Below are 21478 nucleotides of genomic sequence, written 5' to 3' on the forward strand. Positions count from 1 at the left end.
CTTTTTCTATGAGTTTTTTTTTCAGATTCTGCATATCAGTGAGGTCATACAGTATTTGTCTTTCTCTGTCTGACTTGAAATAGCTAATCTTTAATGAAGTATCACAGAGATATTAAGAAAACAATCCCATTTATAATTGCATCAAAAAGAATAAAATACCCAGGAATAAATTTAACCAAGGAGGTGAAAGACCTGTATCATGAAAATATACAACATTGATGAAAGAAACTGAAGAAGATACAAATAAATGGAAAGATAGTTCATGCTCATGGATTGGAAGGATTAATATTGTTAAAATATCCATACTACTTAAAGCAATCTACAGATTCAACGCTATCCCTATCAAAATTCCAGTGGCACTTCTCACTGAGGTAGAACAAACAGACTTGAAACCATAAAACTCCTACAAGAAAACATATGGGTAAGCTCCTCAACACTGGTCTTAGCAATGATTTTTTAGATTTGACACTAAAATTACAAAAGCAAAATGAATAAGTGGGACTACATCAAAATGAAAATCTTCTGCACAGCAAAGGAAATCATAAACAAAATGAAAAGAGAACCCACTGAATGGGAGAAAATATTTGCAAATCGTATATCTGATAAGGGGTTAAATCCAAAATGTATAAAGAACTCATACAACAATAGAAAAAACCCCAAACAATTTGATTTTAAAATAGAGTATCTGAATAGACATTTTTCCAAAAAGATATACGACTGGCCAATAGGTACATGAAAAGGTGCTCAACATCATTAATCATCAGGGAAATGGAAATCAAAATCATAATGAGTGATCACCTCACATGATAGAACAGCTATTATCAAAAAGACAAGGGAGGGACTTCCCTGGTGGCACAGTGGTTAAGACTCCAAGCTCCCAATGCAGGGGGCCCAGGTTCGATCCCTGGTCAGGGAACTAGATCCCACATGCATGCCACAGCTAAGAGCTCACATGCCACATAACTAAGGAGCAGGTGAGCTGCAACTAAGGAGCCCGCCTGCTGCAACTAAGACCCAGTGCAACTAAATAAATAAATAAAATATTAAAAAAAAAAAAAGACAAGGAACTTCCCTTGTGGTCCAGTGGTTAAGACTCCATGCTTCCACTGCAGGGAGCATGGGTTTGATCCCTGGTCAGGGAACTAAAATCCCACATACCACATGTCACAGCCAAAAAAAAAAGTATTAAAGACTTAAATGTTAAGACCTGACCATAAAACTCCTAGAAGAAAACATAGGGGAAAATAAATGATTAAAAAAAAAAAAAAAAAGACAAGAAATAACAAGTGTTGGTGAGGATGTGGAGAAAAGGGAACCCTCATGCACTGTTGGTGGGAATGTAAATTGGTGCAGCTACTGTGGAAAACAGCATGGAGGTTCCTCAAAAGTCTAGAAATAGAACTACCATAGGATCCAGCAATTCCACTTCTGGGTATTTATCTGAAGGAAATGAAATCACTCTCTGGAATCCATGTTCACTGCAGCATTATTTTCAATAGCCACAACATGGAAACATTGAAAGATGAATTATAAAGAAGATGTGGTGTATATGGAATATTACTCAGGCATAAAAAAGAAGGAAATCCTGCTACATGCAACAACATGTGTGGACCTTGAGGGCATTATGCTCAATGAAATAAGACAGAGAAAGACAAATACTGTATGATAGCACTTATACAAAGGACAGATTGGTGATTGCCGGTGGGTGCAGGGGGTGTGGGAGTTGGGTGAAATGGGTGAAGTTGGTCAAAAGGGTAAAAGCATCCAGTTATAAGACAAACAAGTCCTAGGGTTGTAATGTACAGCATGGTGACAAAGAAAGAAAGAAAGAGAGAGAGAGAGGAAGAGAGGAAGGAGGGAGGGAGGAAGGAAGAAGGAAAGAAAGAGCTAATCTTCCTTTCTTTTCTTTTTTAGCATTCTTGGGCTTCTCAAGTAAATCTCCCCCAAAACAGACTCCTTTGGTTTTAGAAAAGAAAACAGAATCAGCAATATTTCAGGTGTGTGGTGAAAATGTAAAAAGTGTAGAAAACGTCCTCTTCTGGATACAGGATCTCATTCAAAAGGAACAGTGTCCCTACACCAGTGAAGATGAATGTATCAAAAACTTTGATGTAAAGGAATACCGGGAATTGAATGAGCTTCAGAAGAAGTTAAATATTTCCATTTCCTTGGACCGTGAAAGACCTTTGATTGAGGTTTCTGGAATTACCAAAGATGTGATACAGGTTAGAAATGCAATTGAGGACATGATCAAGAGAGTTAGATTGTCCAAAGAACAGGAATCCCTGGCAGATCGTACCAGTGATTTTGTGGAATGGCAATATAAGGACGATAAAAATTTTCATAGTTTTGACAAAATTACCAATATGCAACTGGAGGATGCAAAGAAACAAAAGAGAAAGACAATTGATGTTACAATTAATCATCAGAGCTACACAGTGGACTTGAAAACATACACTGCTACAGATGCAAAGGGAAAGAGTTTACCTGTTCAGCGCCATACAAAATCTGAAGGTGAATCAAACTATCATGCTTGTTGTCTATTACTTTATGCCTGTGATGTGTGTTGTACATACATCAAAATGTTGTTCAAGTAGATAAAATCCAAGTACCCTTATGGAAGAAAATAGAAAACTTGGTCTCAGCTGAAGGAGCTTACACTTTGGCCACGAAAATACAGCACAGGGTGTACCGAACAGCTGATCATTATTATCTTAATGGTAACAATAGTCAAATGTTGCATTTGTTCTCATCTCTACAGTTTACAAGCTTCCCGGAGCCAGTTTTGCTGGGGAGGTAATGGCTGCTTCTGTCAGGAAAGGGAAAGCCATGGGCTGTAAAGAAGCCCAAGCCTTTCTAGAACAAAAGACTGAAGACAGCCTAGTCAGAGAGTGGGCACTCTGTGTCTGTGACTGATGACCCAGAGTGGATGGGGAGCCTGAAGGATCTTCTCCCAGAAGTCACTAGCTCCTCTGCCCCGAGGATAAGATTCTTTGACACACACATCAGGAAGCAGTCTTCAAGATTCCTGAGAAGGGAATGCTTGTCTTGTGTAGTCAGCTATTCCTGCCTTTGAACCACATAAATCCCCCACTGAAAACTACTGAATTGGCTTTCAGTACATTGAGAGATCAATGTGAACGAATTCCTCAGACTCTGAGCAACCCTGGGGAAATGACAAGTCAAATACAGTATTCTGTTTAGCAGACGGGGAGACAGAGCTGCCACCACAACCTGCCATGTAGCAAAACCTCCCACCCACCCAACCGTTAAGGATGCTGTGAAGAATAATGAAAGAATAGATGTGGAAGGCCTGGTGGTTGTGGTGAGTTCTGGCAAAAAGCCATGCATTTGTAAGCAAAACATTAATGACTATTTATTGAAAACATTGTAGGGAAATCATTTATATGTAAAATTATTAAATTATGACAGATTAGAGACTGAACAGAATATGCAGCTGAGTTACATTACACCAATAGTTCTCAAATCTGAGCATGATCAGACTTGTTAAGATGCAGGTACCCAGCCAGGTTCCACCCTCAGAGATTTTGATTCGGTAGATCTATGAGGTTTTTTGTGGTTTTTTTTGTGGTACACGGGCCTCTCACTGCTGTGGCCTCCCCCGTTGCGGAGCACAGGCTCCGGACGCGCAGGCTCAGTGGCCATGGCGCACGGGCCCATCCGCTCCGCGGCATGTGGGATCTTCCTGGACTGGGGCACGAACCCGCGTCCCCTGCGTTGGCAGGCGGACTCTCAACCACTGCGCCACCAGGGAAGCCCTGTGAGTTTTTTTTTAAGCAAGTGTTATAGTTGGTTCTGAGGCGGGTTATCTGTGGTCCACATTTTGAAAACATTCTTCTAGAATGATAAGGGGCTTCTTGAACACCTTGAATTAGGAGATTGTAAAACAAGAGCACAAATGATACTCAGTTTTTCAAAGCATACCAGGAATGTGGACTATGCGGATGAGCCTTTCTAGGTGCGAGGGAGTTTTCAAATGTCTACTTTGCAGTTGAGATCCCCTTATACTGGAGTGATATGAAGCAGCAGAAAGTCTGTGTGGTTGAGCTACAGCCTGATAATTCAGAATACAAAACGGTGGCAAGCAAGTTTAATGAGACCTGTGCAGACTTCATCATAGAGAAGGTAAGCCTTCCGCTGACATGGAGTTTCTACACGGTGGAAATAGAGGTATCATCGTCCTGGATAAATACATTTTCATTCACTTCCTATCACATTTTTTACCCAGAATTAGAATATATTATGGCAATTAGTTTTTACATTCTAGATTCTACTCATGTCACTATGATTACTGAGACATTGAAATTCTTGTGTCAGTTATTACAATATCATATTAGATTGTAATATATTAGAATAATAAAGATATATGTCTACTTTGTGAAGCAAGCTAATAATAACTCCTAGATATGGCTCCAAAGTTGGAGTTGATAACTAGCGAATCAGATCAGGATTATGTGCTTCTGCTCCACTATTCACAGATCAACAGTCTTGCTTCCTTGATAATCCAGCGGTCCTTTCCCTGTTCATTTCCCTTATTTTGGCATCTTCTGCTTTTAAACATTAATTTAGAAAGTTTCCTTTTTGAAATTATTTTTCTCCCTTGACTTCTAGGACAGTATTATTTTGATGCTTTCTTCTCCTTCTTTAACTAATGTTCCTTTCATTTTCACTGGCATCTGTTCTTCCTCTAAACCCCTAATCCTAGGTAACCCACAGGATTTATATTTTGGTATTCTGTCTCTGCAGTTCACCAGGGAACGTTTTTACTCTTCTTGGCTGCAGCTATTATTTCAGTGTTGATAGCTCTCAAATCAACATCACCGACCTGGATCTTTGACTCAAGCTCTAGAACTTGAGTTCCCAAGTGGCCTAAAAAAGTCTCCACTTGAATATCTGTCTGCTAAATCAATTTCCCTAAAATCTAACTCATCTCATCATTTCCCCTTCCTTCCTGCTTTCTGTCTTTGGTTCCATCACTTTCTGAGTAAAGCTAGAGATCCTTGAGTACCTTCCCTTCATCTGTAATAACAAGTCTGCCAGTAAGGCCTGCATTGTCTTTCTTTGCAAATTTTCTCTTATTCCCTATTTGTACTGCCACCACTCTGTTTATTCATGTACTTAATAATACATATATTATTATTATTACATAATAATTCAAAAAAGATTTGAAGCGTACTACAAAGATATACCTTCAGATAACATAAATATGGACAAAAAGAAAAGTAGGGCAGGGAAATTAAGATAATTACAGAGGTATTGTTAGTTCACAAAAATACATAACATGACGTCCTAGATAGTTACTAGAGGAGGCCCTCAAATTTGTCCTTGATCTTCCTAGTAGACAAAGTAAAGAAGTAAACACTCAGCTATAAGATTCATAATGTCCATAAATCAAAGAGCAAAGCATTTGATCAGGAGACTCAACAGTTTTTCACAATACTGAGACTGACTCCTGAAAGAGTTCTCCTGTGAATAAGTACTAGAGAATATCTTCAGAATCATCCTCACAGTAAATTCAGTATCAAATTTTATACCATTTGTTTTTAATCCCTCAATGTAGGAAGGAGGGGAATAGGTTAGAGAGATTGCTGAGTCACAGGTATGAAATGTGCAGTGTGGGTAATATAGTCAATAATTATATCTTTGTATGGTGACTGATCATGGCTGGGCTTATCTTGGTGATCATTTTGAAATATATGGAAGTATTGAATCGCTATGCTGTGTAACAGGAACTAGCAGTGTTGTAGGTTATACTTCAAAAATAAACAAACTCATAGAAAAAGAGATCAGATTTGTCGTTACCAGAGACGGGGTATAGGGAGAGGGAACTGGATGAAAGGTAGGCAAAAGGTACAAACTTGCAGTTATAAGATAAATGAGTACTGGGGATGTAATGTACAACATGATAAATACAATCAACAGTGCTTTCATACACTATATTATGTGTAAAAGTTGTTGCGAGAGTGGATCCTGGGAGTTCTCATCACAAGGAAAAAATTTCTTTTCTTTAATTTTGTATCTATATGAGATGATGGATGTTCACTGGACTTACAATGATCTTTTCATGATATATGTAAGTCAAACCACTATGCTGTACATCTTAAACTTATACAGTGCTATATGAACGTAAACTATATCTTAATAAAACTGGAAGAATAAATAACCTTGCCAAGTAGATAGATCCCTGTACGTTGAGCAAAACAATTATATGTGGTACCAAGAAAATGTAATTCAAGTACGCAGCTCTTTCATGGTCTGGTTCTGAGACAATAAGTTTCATTAAAGATACCAATTACAGTCCTCTGGGAGTGGCTGACTGGCACACTGTGATGAGATGTCAAGTCCAAATTGAGCAGGACCACCCAGTTGACCAGAAATGTCTGCACTGGGCCCTGGAGTCTTACCATGTGTTGGCAGACCTTCACCAGAGAAATGACTTCACTACCCTTTTGTAGTGGAACCCTTTTTTCAAATAAAATCTTATGTGAAATCCCAGTCTATGACATCAGTAAAAGCAGAGCTAGGCTGTACTTAAGGCACCTCTGTGGAGGTGTCCAGTAGTGCAAAAGCGCTAACATGAAAAATGGGTGGTCTGTCATCCTTCATGACTGTCATGTCTTGTGACTAAGATTTTTTAACACCCATGAACTTCCACCTAGATTCAACAATTTTGTAACATTTGCTTTTTTCCCCTCACTCTCTGTTTTTCCTGAAACAATTGAAAGTAAGTTGCAGATATCATGACACTCCTAAATATTATAGCATATGTATCCTAAGAATAGAAACATTCTCTTAAATAACACAAATATCATTATCCTTTATAATAATATCCAATAGAAGGTCAATATTCAAATCACCCGTTGCTCAAAACAGCTTTCTTATAACTTCCTCCCAATCCCTGCCCCCAATCTGGACTCACACATTGCATTTTGTCATTGTGTCTCCTTCATCTCTTCTGATATAGAACAGTACTCCTGCATTTTTAAACATTGTATTTCATGATATTGAAATTTTAGAAGAGTTTAAGCTAGTTGTATTGTAGAATGTTCCACATTCTGGCTCTGTCTCACCTAGATTTTTTAAGAATCCAAGCAGTTTTCTTACAGATTCTAGGTTTGTCTGATTGCCCATGGTGTCATTTAATTTATTCCTCTATCCGCTTTATTTATGGTAAGCTTGGAGTTAGGTTGAAAGGCTTGGGTAAATTCAGATGAATATTTTTTGCAAGAATATATTTTGTAGGTGAGGCATCAAAGAAGCTTTATTTATTTATTTACTTTTATTGAACTATTGTTGATTTACAATACTGTTAGTTTCTGGTATACAGCAAAGTGACTCAGATATGTGTGTGTGTGTGTGTATATAATATGTATATAATTTTATATACATATTTACCCTTTCATCCCACTACTTTTCAGTCCTTCTTGTATTTCTGTGCCTCATCTGGGGTCATTTTCCTCTGGCTTTAGTATTTCTTCTAGTGCAGGTCTGGTAGTGATGAATTCTCTCAGTTTGTCTGAAAATTTATTTCACCCTCATTCTTTGAAGGATATTTTTGCTGGGTACAAAATTCTGAATTGGTAGTCATTTTCTTTAAGCACTTTGAAGAAGTTACTCTGTTATCTTCTGACTTTGTTTCACTCTGCACTTCCCTTCTCTCCAGGAACTTGGCTCAAATCCTTGTTGCCTTCAAACAGACTTTTTTCCCACTAGCTCTTCTAGTAGTTGTTGGCAAGAAGTTTGGTCTGATACAAGTAGTCTATCATAGCCAGAAGCCTGCTGCTAAAGTAAGCCTACTAAGTAAAGCTTAGAATTTATCCTACTAGGAATACAGACTCAGATTACTGTGTTCAAAATTACTTGAAATAATTTTCTTTGTGTGGTTATTAAATTTTAAAAGGGTTTGTGCTCACTTCAGCATATATACTAAAAAAGGGTGAGAAACAAGAATAAAAGGACTAAGAAATTAAGAATGGTTTCAAAACTCGGTGTGAATAAAATTTTAAGGCTTTTAAAAATGAGTAAAATAAATAAGATTTAAAGTAAATAGAAATAAATTGGAAGTAGTTTGAAGATTAGAAACTCAGTTGTAGGTAAAAGGAAAAATAAAATTTAAGATTATAAATTGGATCAACAAAATACATGATAATGTTGAGACTTGGAACTAGAGGGCAAACTGTATCTTTTTTTTTTTAATTAATTAATTTTATTTATTTTTGGCTGCACTGGGTCTTCGTTGCTGCACGTGGGCTTTCTCTAGTTGTGGCAAGTGGGGGCTACTCTTTGTTGCGGTGCATGGGCTTCTCATTGTGGTGGCTTCTCCTGTTGCGGAGCACGGGCTCTAGGTGCCCCGGCTTCAGTAGTTGTGGCACAAGGGCTCGGTAGTTGTGGCTCGTGGGCTCTAGAGCGCAGGCTCAGTAGTTGTGGTGCATGCGGCATGTGGGATCTTCCCTGACCAGGGCTCGAACCCACATCCCCTGAATTGGCAGGTGGATTCTTAACACTGTGCCACCAGAGAAGCCTGCAAACTTAATTGTATTAAGTTGTATTAATTGTATCTTAATTAAAAACGGGAAACCCAAAACTGAAAAAAAAAAAAAAAGAAGAAGAACCCAATAAAGGCAGGTAATAATAGTGTCAGACTCGAGAGTTCCCTGGACTGGAAGATTCTGACCACATGGAACCTTCACCTTGTGCCTGTCCATGAGGGTCCTTGCCTCCCTTACCCACCCTTCACTCTTTCCCAAGTCAACCTTATGAAACTGCCACCACCTGGTGATTAGGGGAGTGTAAAAACTGATCTGCAATCCAAGACCCAAGGAGTTTCCACCACAGCCCTGGAGGCCAAAGAGTATGGTCAGAGCATGGCCACTTTGGTCTATAACCAGATCCCCTCCCACCAGGATTCATGCCCCACTCTTCCAACTGGACCAGAGATTTATTTTCACTAATTAATTTCCTTCTTGCCTAGACACTAGTGCTTCTCCCACTATTAGAATACTCTCACTGGAGGAGAGAGACAAAGTGACATAGTGAGGTAGATGGCAACAGGAGCAGTTAGGAGTTGAAGAGGCTTTGGTCAGCCAAGTTCAAATAATGAGGACTTAAGATCCTAAACATTGTCTGCTCTCATGTGGTACATAAAAGATGTTTAAAATTAAATTAACGTTCTTACCAAGGCCTGTTTCTGTGAAACTCTGGATCTAAAAAGACTTCTGAATGTAGAAATTTGCCATCTGGCATTGAATTTGCTGTTTATTGTAATTTGTATATACTTATGAGAAATAATGGTCGTGTTTCATCTGTTGTATCTTGCCAAGGGCCCTTGGCACTGACGCAAATTTTTCCTTATTGATTTGCAGATTGAGAGGATCCAGAATCCAGAGCTCTGGAAACACTACCAGACAAAGAAAAACAACATGGACGCCAAAAATGGCCAGTTAATAAATGAGAAGCTGCTCTTCCATGGGACAGATGCCGACTCAGTGACACTTGTGAACGGAAAAGGCTTTAACCGCAGTTATGCTGGAAAGAATGGTAAGGACGCAAGTAATCTGGCTGCTTCAAATGAGGTGTCAGCCATGAGAACCCAAGCTGGCTGGGGACAGTATGGATGGTGTTGTGTTCTCTCATTGTTGGGGGCCATGTTACAGCCAAAGTTTTAGGTTAGACTCACTGTATTTCATCCCGAAGGGACTGACTGGCCCTCCAGGGCGGGGGAATGATTTTTAAGAATAAAAAACCAGGGACTTCCCTGGTGGCACAGTGGTTAAGAATCCGCCTGCCAATGCAGGGGACACGGGTTCGAGCCCTGGTCCAGGAAGATCCCACATGCCACAGAGCAACTAAGCCCGTGCGCCACAACTACTGAGCCTGCGCTCTAGAGCCCACGTGCCACAACTACTGAAGCCTGTGTGCCTAGAGCCCATGCTCCGCAACAAGAGAAGCCACTGCAATGAGAAGCCCGCGCACCACAACGAAGAGTAGCCCCCACTCGCCTCAACTAGAGAAAGCCTGCACGCAGCAACGAAGACCCAACATAACCAAAAAAAAAAAAAAAAGAAAAAACACACAAAAAAAATTAAAAGTAGCTTTAGAGAGAACTGAACATTATTTTAACATTATTTGACATATTGGGTCAACATGTCAAATTACAGACTAAATTGAAATCCTTAAAGATGTTTTGTTTTTCTCTTCACAGCTACGGCATATGGAAAGGGAACCTATTTCGCTGTCAGTGCCCATTATTCTGCCAGTGATACATACTCCAGACCGGACGCAAATGGGAAGAAGCATATGTATTATGTGCGAGTACTCACTGGATCCTACACAGTTGGAAACAAGTCATTAATTGTGCCTCCTCTAAAGGACCCCCAAAATCCTACTGACTCATATGACACTGTCACAGATTGTGTGCAAAATCCAAATTTATTTGTGGTATTTTATGACTACCAGGCTTACCCAGAGTACCTCATTACTTTTAGATGTTAACATTTTGGTATCCTTTGCAGAAGATATTATTCATCTATACATAGCTAACTGTAAAGCAAGCTGTAGGTTTTCTTTCTCTTAACAGCTTTTTCTAAGATCAGAGGACCCTTGTCACTGAAATCAGACATTCTCCAGCTTCTCTTTCAAAACTGGAATGAACCTATCTTGAGAATTTGAGAATTTAATTGGATAACTTAGAGTTACAACTGTGTGTCCTCACCATGGATGTCACATCTGTAGACGTACAGGTGTTTATTTCCAGGAAGGAGAGTATAACATTAATCTTTTTTTTTTAATTGGGGTATAGTTGCTTTACAATGTCGTGTTCGTTTCTGCTGTACAACCAAGTGAATCAGCTATGTGTATACATATATCCCCTCCCTCTTGGATCTCCCCCCCCCTCCCGCCATCCCACCCATCTAGGTCACCACAGAGCACTGAGCTGAGCTCCCTGTGCTATACAGCAGGTACCCACTAGCCATCTATTTTACACTGGTAATGTATACATGTCAATCCCAATCTCCCAGTTCATCCCACCCCCACTTCCCCCTCCACGTCCACACGTCCGTTCTTTACGTCTTCATCTCTATTCCTGCCCTGAAAATAGGTTCATCTGTACCATTTTTCTAGATTCCACATATAAGAATAACATTAATCTTAAAGGCAGAGGACACAGTGATATAACTTCAGCTGCCACTGAGAGACAGCTGGTATCATGTCAGGACTCCATACTGCTGTGGGGAGCACAGTATTACTAAGTGGGTGGGGCTGCGGGATGGTGTCTAATTTTCCTTATCCCTGGGCTGAGGTCTGTGCCTGATGTACAACAGATGCTGCATAAGTGTTTCATAAACCACTTAAGAATGAAGAAGCCCTGTCAGACTCCTAACCAAAGTGGGAACCATCTCTTCAACACCCTTGACTTATTGTCACTTTGCCTCAAATCGATGAGATTCCATGGCAGGGAGCTTTTTCACAAAGCAGCCTATGGACATGTGGGACAGCTCTGGTCAGGGCTCTGGGACTGCAGTGCAGCCATGTCCTGCACAGTCCAGGGGGCTGTGGTCTAGCTTGGGGACTAGGTGAGCTGTATCCCATGGAGTTGTGCAGTGCAGCAGCCCTGTTTCCGATTGGTCCTTTCTAAAGTTGAACCCAAATCTGCCTTTTTATAACTTTTATTCATGGTCTTAGTTCTGCCCAGTGGAAAAAAGGGATAATGCCTGCTATATTTTCAGTATGAACCCCTTCTACTATGTTAAGATTAAATGAATCTGAGGGTATTAAATAGCACATTTTCCTTGGCAGCCTAGCTTTTGATGATTTTAAAGCCTTGTGCATAAATAAACCAAAGGACTTAAGCAGTCATATTACTAATTTGCTAACTCAGTAGCTATAGGATAGTAATGGAAAGTTTCTTTTTTAACTTCCTCAGGTAAATTTCAGACTCTAAAACTGTTTATTGAGTGCCTACATTAACCAGGTACTATAAGAGGTGCTTTCACATAACAGTATTTATTTTCTTCCCCCAAACACTCTTGTGAGGTAAGAATTGTACCCCCATTTTAAAGCCGAGGAAACTGATGCTCAGAACACAAGAAGCTTCCTTGCCTTAAGTCACCTGGGTAACAGGCCTCAGAGCCAGCAACTGAATCTGGGTCTCTGTGTCATCAAGCCCCTTGCTCTTCCCACTATAGAACATGGCTTCTAGATTAATGTTACTGATTCAGGAATATCTCAGACAATCTGTGAATTATCCTCATATTTCCTTGGCCTTGTCCCTTCTGGCTTTGGCTTTCATTGTAGAGTCTCTTCATTTGAAGCTCTATAGGCCAAGAGGCCAGAGCTATGCCCATGGGGAGCCAGGACAGATGATGAACTTGGATGCTAGGGGTCACCAGGAGGATAAAGGCACCCTTTCTTGGCCCCAGGGAGCAATGCCTGCACTTCAAGAAAAGGAGGTTGAGGGGGCCATAGCTGCTGCTTCATTAAACACAGACGTCCTGACATTTTTCTTGCTGTTGCTGTTTTTTAAGGGGATTGGCAAAGACTTCTTATTGCTTAGGAGTAGCTTCCCAGCCACTGGCATCTGAACTTGGGCTTGACAATGAATGTAAGAAATAAAAAAGGAGAGACGTGCTCTCTAATTTGTTCTTGTTCTCCAGTGGTTTGGTTAACTTAGGCAAGGCTGAATATCAGGGTGTATTGCACCAAGTATGATGATTCAGTCTGTAAATGTTATAGTTACCCTCAGTCTAAAGAAATATGTCATACAACACAGGGAACATGGCCAGTATTTTATAATAACTGTAAATGGAGTACAACCTTTACAAATTGTGAATCACTGTGTTGTTGTACACACATGCAACACATAATATACATCAACTATACTTCAATAAAAACTTTTTAAAATAAATATTTCCTCCTTTTTGAATAAAATGCTTGGAAAATGTTATTTGGTGGTTAAACATCTTTATCCTTTAGGGCAAATACAGGAGAGCTTGATGATAAACACAGGCCACTGCTGATAAAAGACCACAATGAAACATGACAGCATCAAGGGATCCTCACAGTATCAATAGCATTCAGCTGAAAATTACAGGAAGGGCACAGTACAGCTTTAGTTCAGTAAATCTGAAGGGCGGATTGACCCCAAGAAGTAGCCCCTGCTAAAACACGCCCACTTTGAGCCTGTGTTAGGTCTTGGTGGTCTACTCCAGGGCCAGAGATTCTTAAACTTCTTTGCTATTTGAAGCACTTCAGGTGCTTGCTGAGACTGCAAAATCTGGCCCATCCCAAAGGAGGCAAATTCTGTAGCTCTAGAGTGGTACCCAGATCTGCATCTTCAGCAAGCCCCTCAAATGATTCTGATATCCCTGATACCCAGAGCTGCTTAGGACTTTCATGGGCCCCAGGCAATTTTGCCTTTGTAGGCCCCTTACTCCATGAAAAGTATTAAACATGATACTTCGCTACTGCATTGGTATAAACATGAAGGTAATCGAAACTAGATTATATTCTTTTTTTTTATTTTTAAAGAAACTAAAACATTTCTGTAGACCCTAAAAGCTCAGGGGCCCTAGCTACTTTGCCTTCCGGATAGATCACCCTGCTTACACGTGGATACTGTAACTTTAGGTGTAACACTTCAATCCCTCTAACCCCTGGAGGGTCAAAGTATTAATATTTAGTAATTGAGTTCACTCATTCGGGCAGGCTCTTCTGAGAAATGCAGGATGAAATGGGACCCTACTTGGTGGCTGACCATCTCTCCCTTTGACTGTCTTTTCTCCTTCCCACACTCCCCAGTTGCAGATAGCCAGGATCTCTTGCCGTGTCATAATCTCTATCTCTACAAAATTAGGAAATTATCTCCCAACACCCATTTACATTTCGAATGCATTCATATCAATGTCTTAACTCTCTACCCAGGTCTCTGCATGCCAGAAACTATTACCTCTAACTGAAATCAATACTTTGCCCTCAGAACAGCTTTCAAACCTTTCTGACCCTAACGTACACTAAGAAATACATTTTATATCAGGCCCAGTATACACACAGATATAACTGAAAAGATTTATGAAGTATATTTACTCTGAAAACAATTTTTCCTGGACAGTTTCACAAAATAATACTTATATTTACTATTGAATTAACTGAAATTACATATCCTGCTACATTAAAAAAAAAATGCTGGTCTCACCCACTAAATTGATTTTATGACTTGTTAATGGGTCACAATCTACAACTTGAAAAACACTGGTCCAAGTAGTAGCAAATATAATAAAATATCTGGGAGGGAGCCGGTGAGGGAACCCTGGGGGAGGGAGCGGGGGAGGGAATTCTGTGTAAAGGAGGGTATGGGGGAGCTCTCAGTGAGGGCAGGTGTAAAAAAAAATATATAGCTGAAGACAAATGTCTATTTCTGCGATAGGGATATACCTACTACAGGTAACAGACATCTCACCTTTAGCCACAACATCCTCTGCCCCAGTGTTTCTGAAGGAGTATCGGCCAACAAGGTCTCCTTTTTAAAAAATCCACTCAAATATTTAAGCAGCACCTACCATGTGCTGGGCACTGATCAAGACTCTGCAAATATACAATCATCAAAACAAAGTCCAAACCTTCAGGCAGTGACATTCTCGTTGGAGATAGTAATCAAATAAATAGGCAAATATATAGTAGTCAGATGGTGGTAAGTGCTACAGAAGGGTCTTTTTTCAGATCCTTCTTTTCCTGGGCATGTTCATCTCCCTTCCTCCTTTCTCCCAGAAAGTACGTACTCTCTTGGGATTTACTGATACCATCAGTTTGACCTGAGAAGGATGGGGCCAGTAGTCAATTCTTCTTAAAAGGTGACTTTGTGTATCTTTTCTGTTTTGAATGGTTACTGAGTTCAATATGTTTTTATAATTTTTAAATTCTTACTTAGACGGTAATGATAATAATTACCCCACATATTGAAAATGTAATGAGAGTGGGATCAAGTTCACTAAGCCAAGCTTTTAGTTAGTTTCAGGAGTCAGTAGCATTTGGTCCTTTTTATTCCAGGGCTGGTGTTCCTAGATGTCCCAGTTCCTTACACAAGGAGGCCTCTTATTGGGCCCCCACCTACTTTTCTCCTGATTGGTATTCTGCTCTGGATTACAGGGGTTAACCAGTGAGAATTCTACGGATTTGAGAAATGTGATCACTTCAGATCAAGGCTAGACTTCAACCTGCATTTGAATTAAGAGATCAAGAACTTAAAAACAATCATAAATCTTCCCACACCATCTTATGACAAAGAATCCATGATATCTACTGAAATTAACCACCGCACCCCTACCTCCCAAAAAGCTACAATTCACCCAATGGATGCATTAGATCAGGAGTTAGCAAACTTTTAAAATATTTTCAGCTTTTCGAGCCATACTGCCTCTGTCACCACTCAGCTCTGCCACCGTAACCCTAAAGCCACCACAGACAATATGTAAATGAATGGCATGGCTGTGTTCCAATACAACCTTATTTACAAAAACAAGCAGCAGGTGACCCCTGCTGATGGAGAGACTATTTCTTGGTGAGAACACTAGGGGCTTACATTTGAGATACGCTGATGAGATAGGAAAGGAAAGGCAAAGGCACTGAAGAAAGAGGCCTACCAATAACAAAGAGCCAGGTTGTCCAAAGAGCAATGTGTATGCAAGGAGGTGGCAAGAGACTAAAATGTTAATTAGGTGAGAACAGGACATTTATAAGCATATGCAAATTGCCCTTTTGCCATTTCATCTTTTATTTTAAAACTATATTATTTAAAAAATATTCTTAAAGTATTACTGAAAAAGTTATTTTCTATTAGAGTCGCAAACTTTTTCCTTGAATCAAAAGTTGTGCCACTATCCTGGTTACCTGTGGATTCACCAAGCAATCCAGCAAGTCATCTGTAGAAATGAATGTTTGGGAAGGGGCCACAGTACTATTTGAAGCAATTTGTTCCACAACTGCATTCTCACTTTCACTCATCATTCGTTGTCTCTTGGTATAATGCAATTTTCTAAAGCGTTTTCCATTTTTGCCAACAAAGTCTTCACCATCACTTGCAAACATGCCTCCTCTTTCTGAGGGTGGTTCTTGGGAACCTGGTATCACAGGAACCAGATCAGGACCAAAGGGACTTGCTGCCTCCTGTTTTACTGTTCCCAAGGTTAAGTTGTGGCTACTAGTTTGTTCTACCTCCACGTGGCTGTGCACATTTAATTCTTCCTTTATCACGTACTCTCCGTCTGTGCTCAGCGCTTGGGTTTCTACTACCTTAGATGTTCCATAATGATCAAAAAAGGCAGAAACGGCTCCATTTAAGTAGCGACAATTGACTTCATGGGATGTTTCCTCAACCTAAGGAAAAAGAAAGACTCTTTAAAATGGTTATAGGCACTTACATAAATCGGAAAACAAATGTTCCAGCCGGGATTGGTTTATCACAGGATACTAACTGCCATGATGAAAACCAGAAGGGACCTACCTCAGTTGGGTTTAACCAAGCTCTCGTATCATGTGGATTCTCTGCAGTTTTCAGGGCACACACAAGCATGCGGGTGATTGCCTCTTCTACCCGGGCTTGGTGGTCCTCTTCCTAAATCAAGGTTAAAAAAAGACACATTTCTTCATTTGTCTCTGTGTCTCATTGCTTAAAACAGAGTAGAGTCTCTTAATTGTGTGTTCCGTTCTCTCATTAACGTAAGATTTGTTACTGAAGGAATATGTTGTTGGCAGGCCACAATTTTTATGTATTCACTCCCCTCTGCCACCTAGAAGAGTTTCAGAATATTTCACCAACCAAATTTAAGTGTGTATGCTGTCTATAAGACATAGACCTTAAGTATGAACCACCTTGTGGTTTTTTCCCCAATATTTTCCATTCTCTGACATGTTTAAAGTTAAAAAAAAAAAAGAGTATTACAGACAAAGGAATAATCCCTTGTAGAGCAGTGGTCCCCAACCTTTTTGGCACAAGGACCGGTTTCACGGAAGACAGTTTTTCCACGGGATGTGGGGGGTGGATTGGTTCAGGCAGTAACATGAGCAATGGTTCGGGCGGTAATGCGAGCGATGGGGATCAATGGGGAGCGGCAGATGAAGTTTTGCTCGCTTGCCCGCTGCTCACCTTCTGCTGTGCGGCCTGGTTGCTAATAGGCCGTGGACCAGTATCGGTCCGCGGCCCGGGGGTTGGGGACCCCTGCTATAGAGGATCATTTTGATAAGCTAATTTCTTGAGGAACAGGAAATAATTATAATAAACATTCTTGGCCACAATAATGAGATGACTAAATATCTAAAAAGGTCTTTTAAAAGAGACAATAAGTATAAACTATGGTATTAATGATAAATTACATTATATATATATGTAAAATTTTGGGGCTTCCCTGGTGGTGCAGTGGTTGAGCGTCTGCCTGCTGATGCAGGGGACACGGGTTCATGCCCCGGTCCGGGAGGATCCCACATGCTGCGGAGCGGCTGGGCCCGTGAGCCATGGCCACTGAGCCTGCGCATCCAGAGCCTGTGCTCTGCGATGGGAGAGGCCACAACAGTGAGAGGCCCGCGTACCGCAAAAAAAAAAAAAAAAAAAAAATTTTTCTTTTTTTGGCAATCTTTTTTTTTTTTTTGGCCACGCTGTGTGGCTTGTGGGATATCAGTTCCCCAACCAGGGATTGAACCCAGGCCCTCGGCAATGAAAGCAAAGAGTCCTAACCACTGGACTGCCAGGGAATTCCTAGTGATAAATTACATTAAAATCAATAGTTTCGTTCATCAAAAGATACCATAAAGGAAAAGACAAGCCAGATGTCTGTAACATATATAAGTGATAGGAGATGAATATGCAGAATATATAAAGAATCTGCACACATCAATAAGACAAATGACCTGATGTTTTTTAAATGGGCAAAAGACATGAAGACAAACATGTCAAAAAAAGAACAATTATAAGGTTAAAAACACAAGAAAATAGGCTCAGCTTCATTCATAATCAGGGAAATGCAAATCAAGAAACCCATGAAACTGGCAAAAGAGGGTCTGATAATTCCAAACGGTGGAGAAATGTGCTTGACAGAAATCTTGCTGATGGTGGAAAAACATGTAGGCATTATTTTATAAACTTGAGTATTGTGTACCCTATAGACCAGCAACTCCACTCCTAGATATATACATATATACATATTCTCTAGAGAAACTCTTGCACATGTGTACAAGAATATTCTATTTATAAAAGCAAAAGAAATTGGAAACAACCCAATTATCCATCAACAGAAAAGTGAATCAAATTGTAGTACATTAACACAAGAGGATATTATATCATGGTGAAAATGAATGACCAGCTACGTGAATGAATCTTAGAAACATAATACTAAATTAATAAAACAAAGGCAAATCCCCAGGATGAGATACCACTTCACACTAGGAAGGCTATAATAAGCCAGGTAACGACAAGCGTTGGCGAGGATATGAAGAAATCAGAATCTTCACAAATTGCTGGTGGGAATGTAAACAGTGCAGCTGCTTTGAAAAACAGCCTGGCAATTCCCCAAAGGTTAAATGTTGAGTTACCAGACGGTTAATTTTATAAGTCAGCTTGGCTAGGCTATGGTGACCAACTGTCTAGTCAAACACTAGTCTAGATGTCGCCGTGAAGGTGTTCCGTAGATGCGATTAACATTTATAATCAGCTGACTTTAGGTAAAAGGAGATTATCCTCAATAACGTGGGTGGACCTCATCCAATCAGTTGAAGGCCACAGGAGTAAAATTTAAGGTTTTCTGGAGACGAGATTCTGCCTCAAGATTGCAACAGAAATCCTGAGTGAGTTTCCAGCCTGCCAGCCTGTTCTACAGATTTTGGACTCCAGACAGCAACTTTAACTCTTGTCTGAATTCCCAGCCTGCTGGCCTGCCTTGGCTGATGTACCATATGACCCAGCAACTCCCCTCCTAGGTACATACCAAGAGAAATGAAAGCATACATCCACACAAAAACTTGTACACGAATATTAACAGTAGCGTTATTCATAATAACCAAAAGTAGACACAACCCAAACGTCCATCACTTGATTAGTGGATAAACAAAATGTGGTATATCTGTACAATAAAAAATTTTTTAGCCATAAAAAAAAGGAATGAAGTACTGATACATGCTACTACATGGATGATTCTTGAAAACATTATGCTGAATGGAAGACGCCAGCCATAAAAAGTGTCCCCTTCAAATAGTTAAAACAGAAAAAAAAAAATTCTGTATAGTTTTAGAAGTAATGGGTATGGTTACAAGCAGGCAGGTGACAGCTCCACGATGGAATGAGCTATCTTGGGAGGCAAAGCATCTGTAAGGCTATTGTAGACGTGACTTTGGCACTGGGAGTGGAAGTGAACTCCTGGGAGTGGAAGTGAACTCCATGCATTCTACCTTGATATTTGCTCTGATTCCAATACAGCGTGCTGCAAGCAGAATTTCTTTCTTTCTTTTTTTTCATGTATAGTATTTTTAAAGGTTTATTTTATACAGCAGTTTCTTATTAGTTATCTATCTGAAACATATTAGTGTATATATGTCAATCCCAATCTCCCAATTCATCCCCCCACTCCCCACCCGCCTGCTTTCCCCCCTTGGTGTCCATACGTTTGTTCTCTATATCTGTGTCTCTATTTCTGCCTTGCAAACCGGTTCATCTGTACCATGTTTCTAGATTTCACATATATGCATTAATATACAATATTTGTTTTTCTCTTTCTGACTTACTTCACTCTGTATGACAGTCTCTAGGTCCATCCACGTCTCTACAAGTGACCCAATTTCATTCCGTTTTATGGCTGAGTAATATTCTATTGTATATATGTACCGCATCTTCTTTATCCATTTGTCAGTTGATGGGCATTTAGGTTGCTTCCATGATCTGGCTATTGTAAATAGTGCTGCAATGAACATTGGGGTGCATATGTCTTTTTGAACTATGTTTTTCTCTGGGTATATGCCCTGTAGTGGGATTGCTGGGTCATATGGTAGTTCTCCATAGTGGCTGTATCAATTTACATTCCCACCAACAGTGCAAGAGGGTTCCCTTTTCTCCACACCCTCTCCAGCATTTGTTGTTTGTAGATTTTCTGATGATGCCCATTCTAACCGGTGTGAGGTGATACCTCATTGTAGTTTTGATTTGCATTTCTCTAATAATTAGTAATGTCGAGCAGCTTTTCATATGCCTCTTGGCCATCTGTACGTCTTCTTTGGAGAAAAGTCTATTTAGGTCTTCTGCCCATTTTTTGATTGGGTTGTTTGTTTATTTACCATTGAGCTGCATGAGCTGTTATATATTTTGAAGATTAATCCTTTGTCTGTTGATTCGTTTGCAAATATTTGCTCCCATTCTAAGGGTTGTCTTTTTGTATTGTTTATAGTTTCCTTTGCTGTGCAAAGCTTTTAAGTTTCATTAGTTCCCATTTGTTTATTTTTGTTTTTATTTCCATTACTCTAGGAGGTGGGTCAAAAAAGATCTTGCTGTGATTTATGTCAAAGAGTGTTCTGCCTATGTTCTCCTCTAAGAGTTTTATAGTATCTGGTCTTAAATTAGGTCTTTAATCCATTTGGAGTTTATTTCTGTGTATGGTGTTAGTATTCTAATTTCATTCTTTTACATGTAGCTGTCCAGTTTTCCCAGCACCACTTATTGAAGAGACTGTCTTTTCTCCATTGTATATCCTTGCCTCCTTTCTCATAGATTAGTTGACCATAGATAAGTGGGTTTATCTCTGGGCTTTCTATCCTGTTCCATTGATCTATATTTCTGTTTTTGTGCCAGTACCATATTTTCTTGATTACTGTAGCTTTGTAGTATAGTCTGAAGTCAGGGAGTCTGATTCCTCCAGCTCCGTATCTTTCCCTCAAGACTGCTTTGGCTATTTGGGGTCTTTTGTGTCTCCATACAAATTTTTTCTTTTTTTTTTTTGCGGTACGCGGGCCTCTCACCGTTGTGGCCTCTCCCGTTGCGGAGCACAGGCTCCAGACACGCAGGCTCAGGGGCCATGGCTCACGGGCCTAGCCGCTCTGCGGCATGTGGTATCTTCCCGGACCGGGGCACGAACCCGTGTCCCCTTCATCGGCAGGCCGACTCTCAACCACTGCGCCACTAGGGAAGCCCTGTAATATTCTTTTTTTGTAGTATCTTTGTCTGGTTTTGGTATCGGGGTGATGGTGGCCTCATAGAATGAGTTTGGGAATGTTCCTTCCTCTGCAATTTTTTGGAAGAGTTTGAGAAGGATGGGTGTTAGCTCTTCTCTAAATGTTTGATAGAATTCACCTGTGAAGCCATCTGGTCCTGGACTTTTGTTTGTTGGAAGATTTTCAATCACAGTTGCAATTTCATTACTTGTGATTGGTCTGTTCATAGTTTCTATTTCTTCCTGGTTCACTCTTGGAAGGTTACACCTTTCTACGAATT

At 40.1% G+C, this 21478-nt stretch overlaps 2 protein-coding genes across 4 annotated transcripts in view; one reads left to right on the forward strand and one right to left on the reverse strand.

The window, feature by feature from the left end:
• The window catches only part of PARP14 (poly(ADP-ribose) polymerase family member 14), a 46166-nt gene extending 35469 nt beyond the window's left edge, over positions 1 to 10697 (forward strand). For both annotated transcript variants that reach the window (XM_029213942.1, XM_029213943.1), the window contains 4 exons: positions 1915 to 2514; positions 4013 to 4146; positions 9384 to 9558; positions 10223 to 10697. In XM_029213942.1, the coding sequence (XP_029069775.1) occupies positions 1915 to 2514; positions 4013 to 4146; positions 9384 to 9558; positions 10223 to 10512 (1199 nt within the window). In that variant the 3' untranslated portion in view covers positions 10513 to 10697. The remainder of the gene's footprint in view (positions 1 to 1914; positions 2515 to 4012; positions 4147 to 9383; positions 9559 to 10222) is intronic.
• Positions 10698 to 10884: 187 nt separating this feature from the next.
• The window catches only part of HSPBAP1 (HSPB1 associated protein 1), a 55248-nt gene continuing 44654 nt past the window's right edge, over positions 10885 to 21478 (reverse strand). The window contains exons 7-8 of one of the 2 annotated variants that reach the window (XM_029213945.1): positions 16517 to 16627; positions 10885 to 16389 (exon numbers count right to left, since the gene is read on the reverse strand). In XM_029213945.1, the coding sequence (XP_029069778.1) occupies positions 15850 to 16389; positions 16517 to 16627 (651 nt within the window). In that variant the 3' untranslated portion in view covers positions 10885 to 15849. The remainder of the gene's footprint in view (positions 16390 to 16516; positions 16628 to 21478) is intronic. The other variant, XM_029213944.1, reaches the window with a different exon arrangement.

Source organism: Monodon monoceros, unplaced genomic scaffold, assembly GCF_005190385.1.
Source record: "Monodon monoceros isolate NGI ecotype Baffin Bay Population unplaced genomic scaffold, NGI_Narwhal_1 Super_Scaffold_11, whole genome shotgun sequence".
Classification (NCBI taxonomy): Eukaryota; Metazoa; Chordata; class Mammalia; order Artiodactyla; family Monodontidae; genus Monodon; species Monodon monoceros.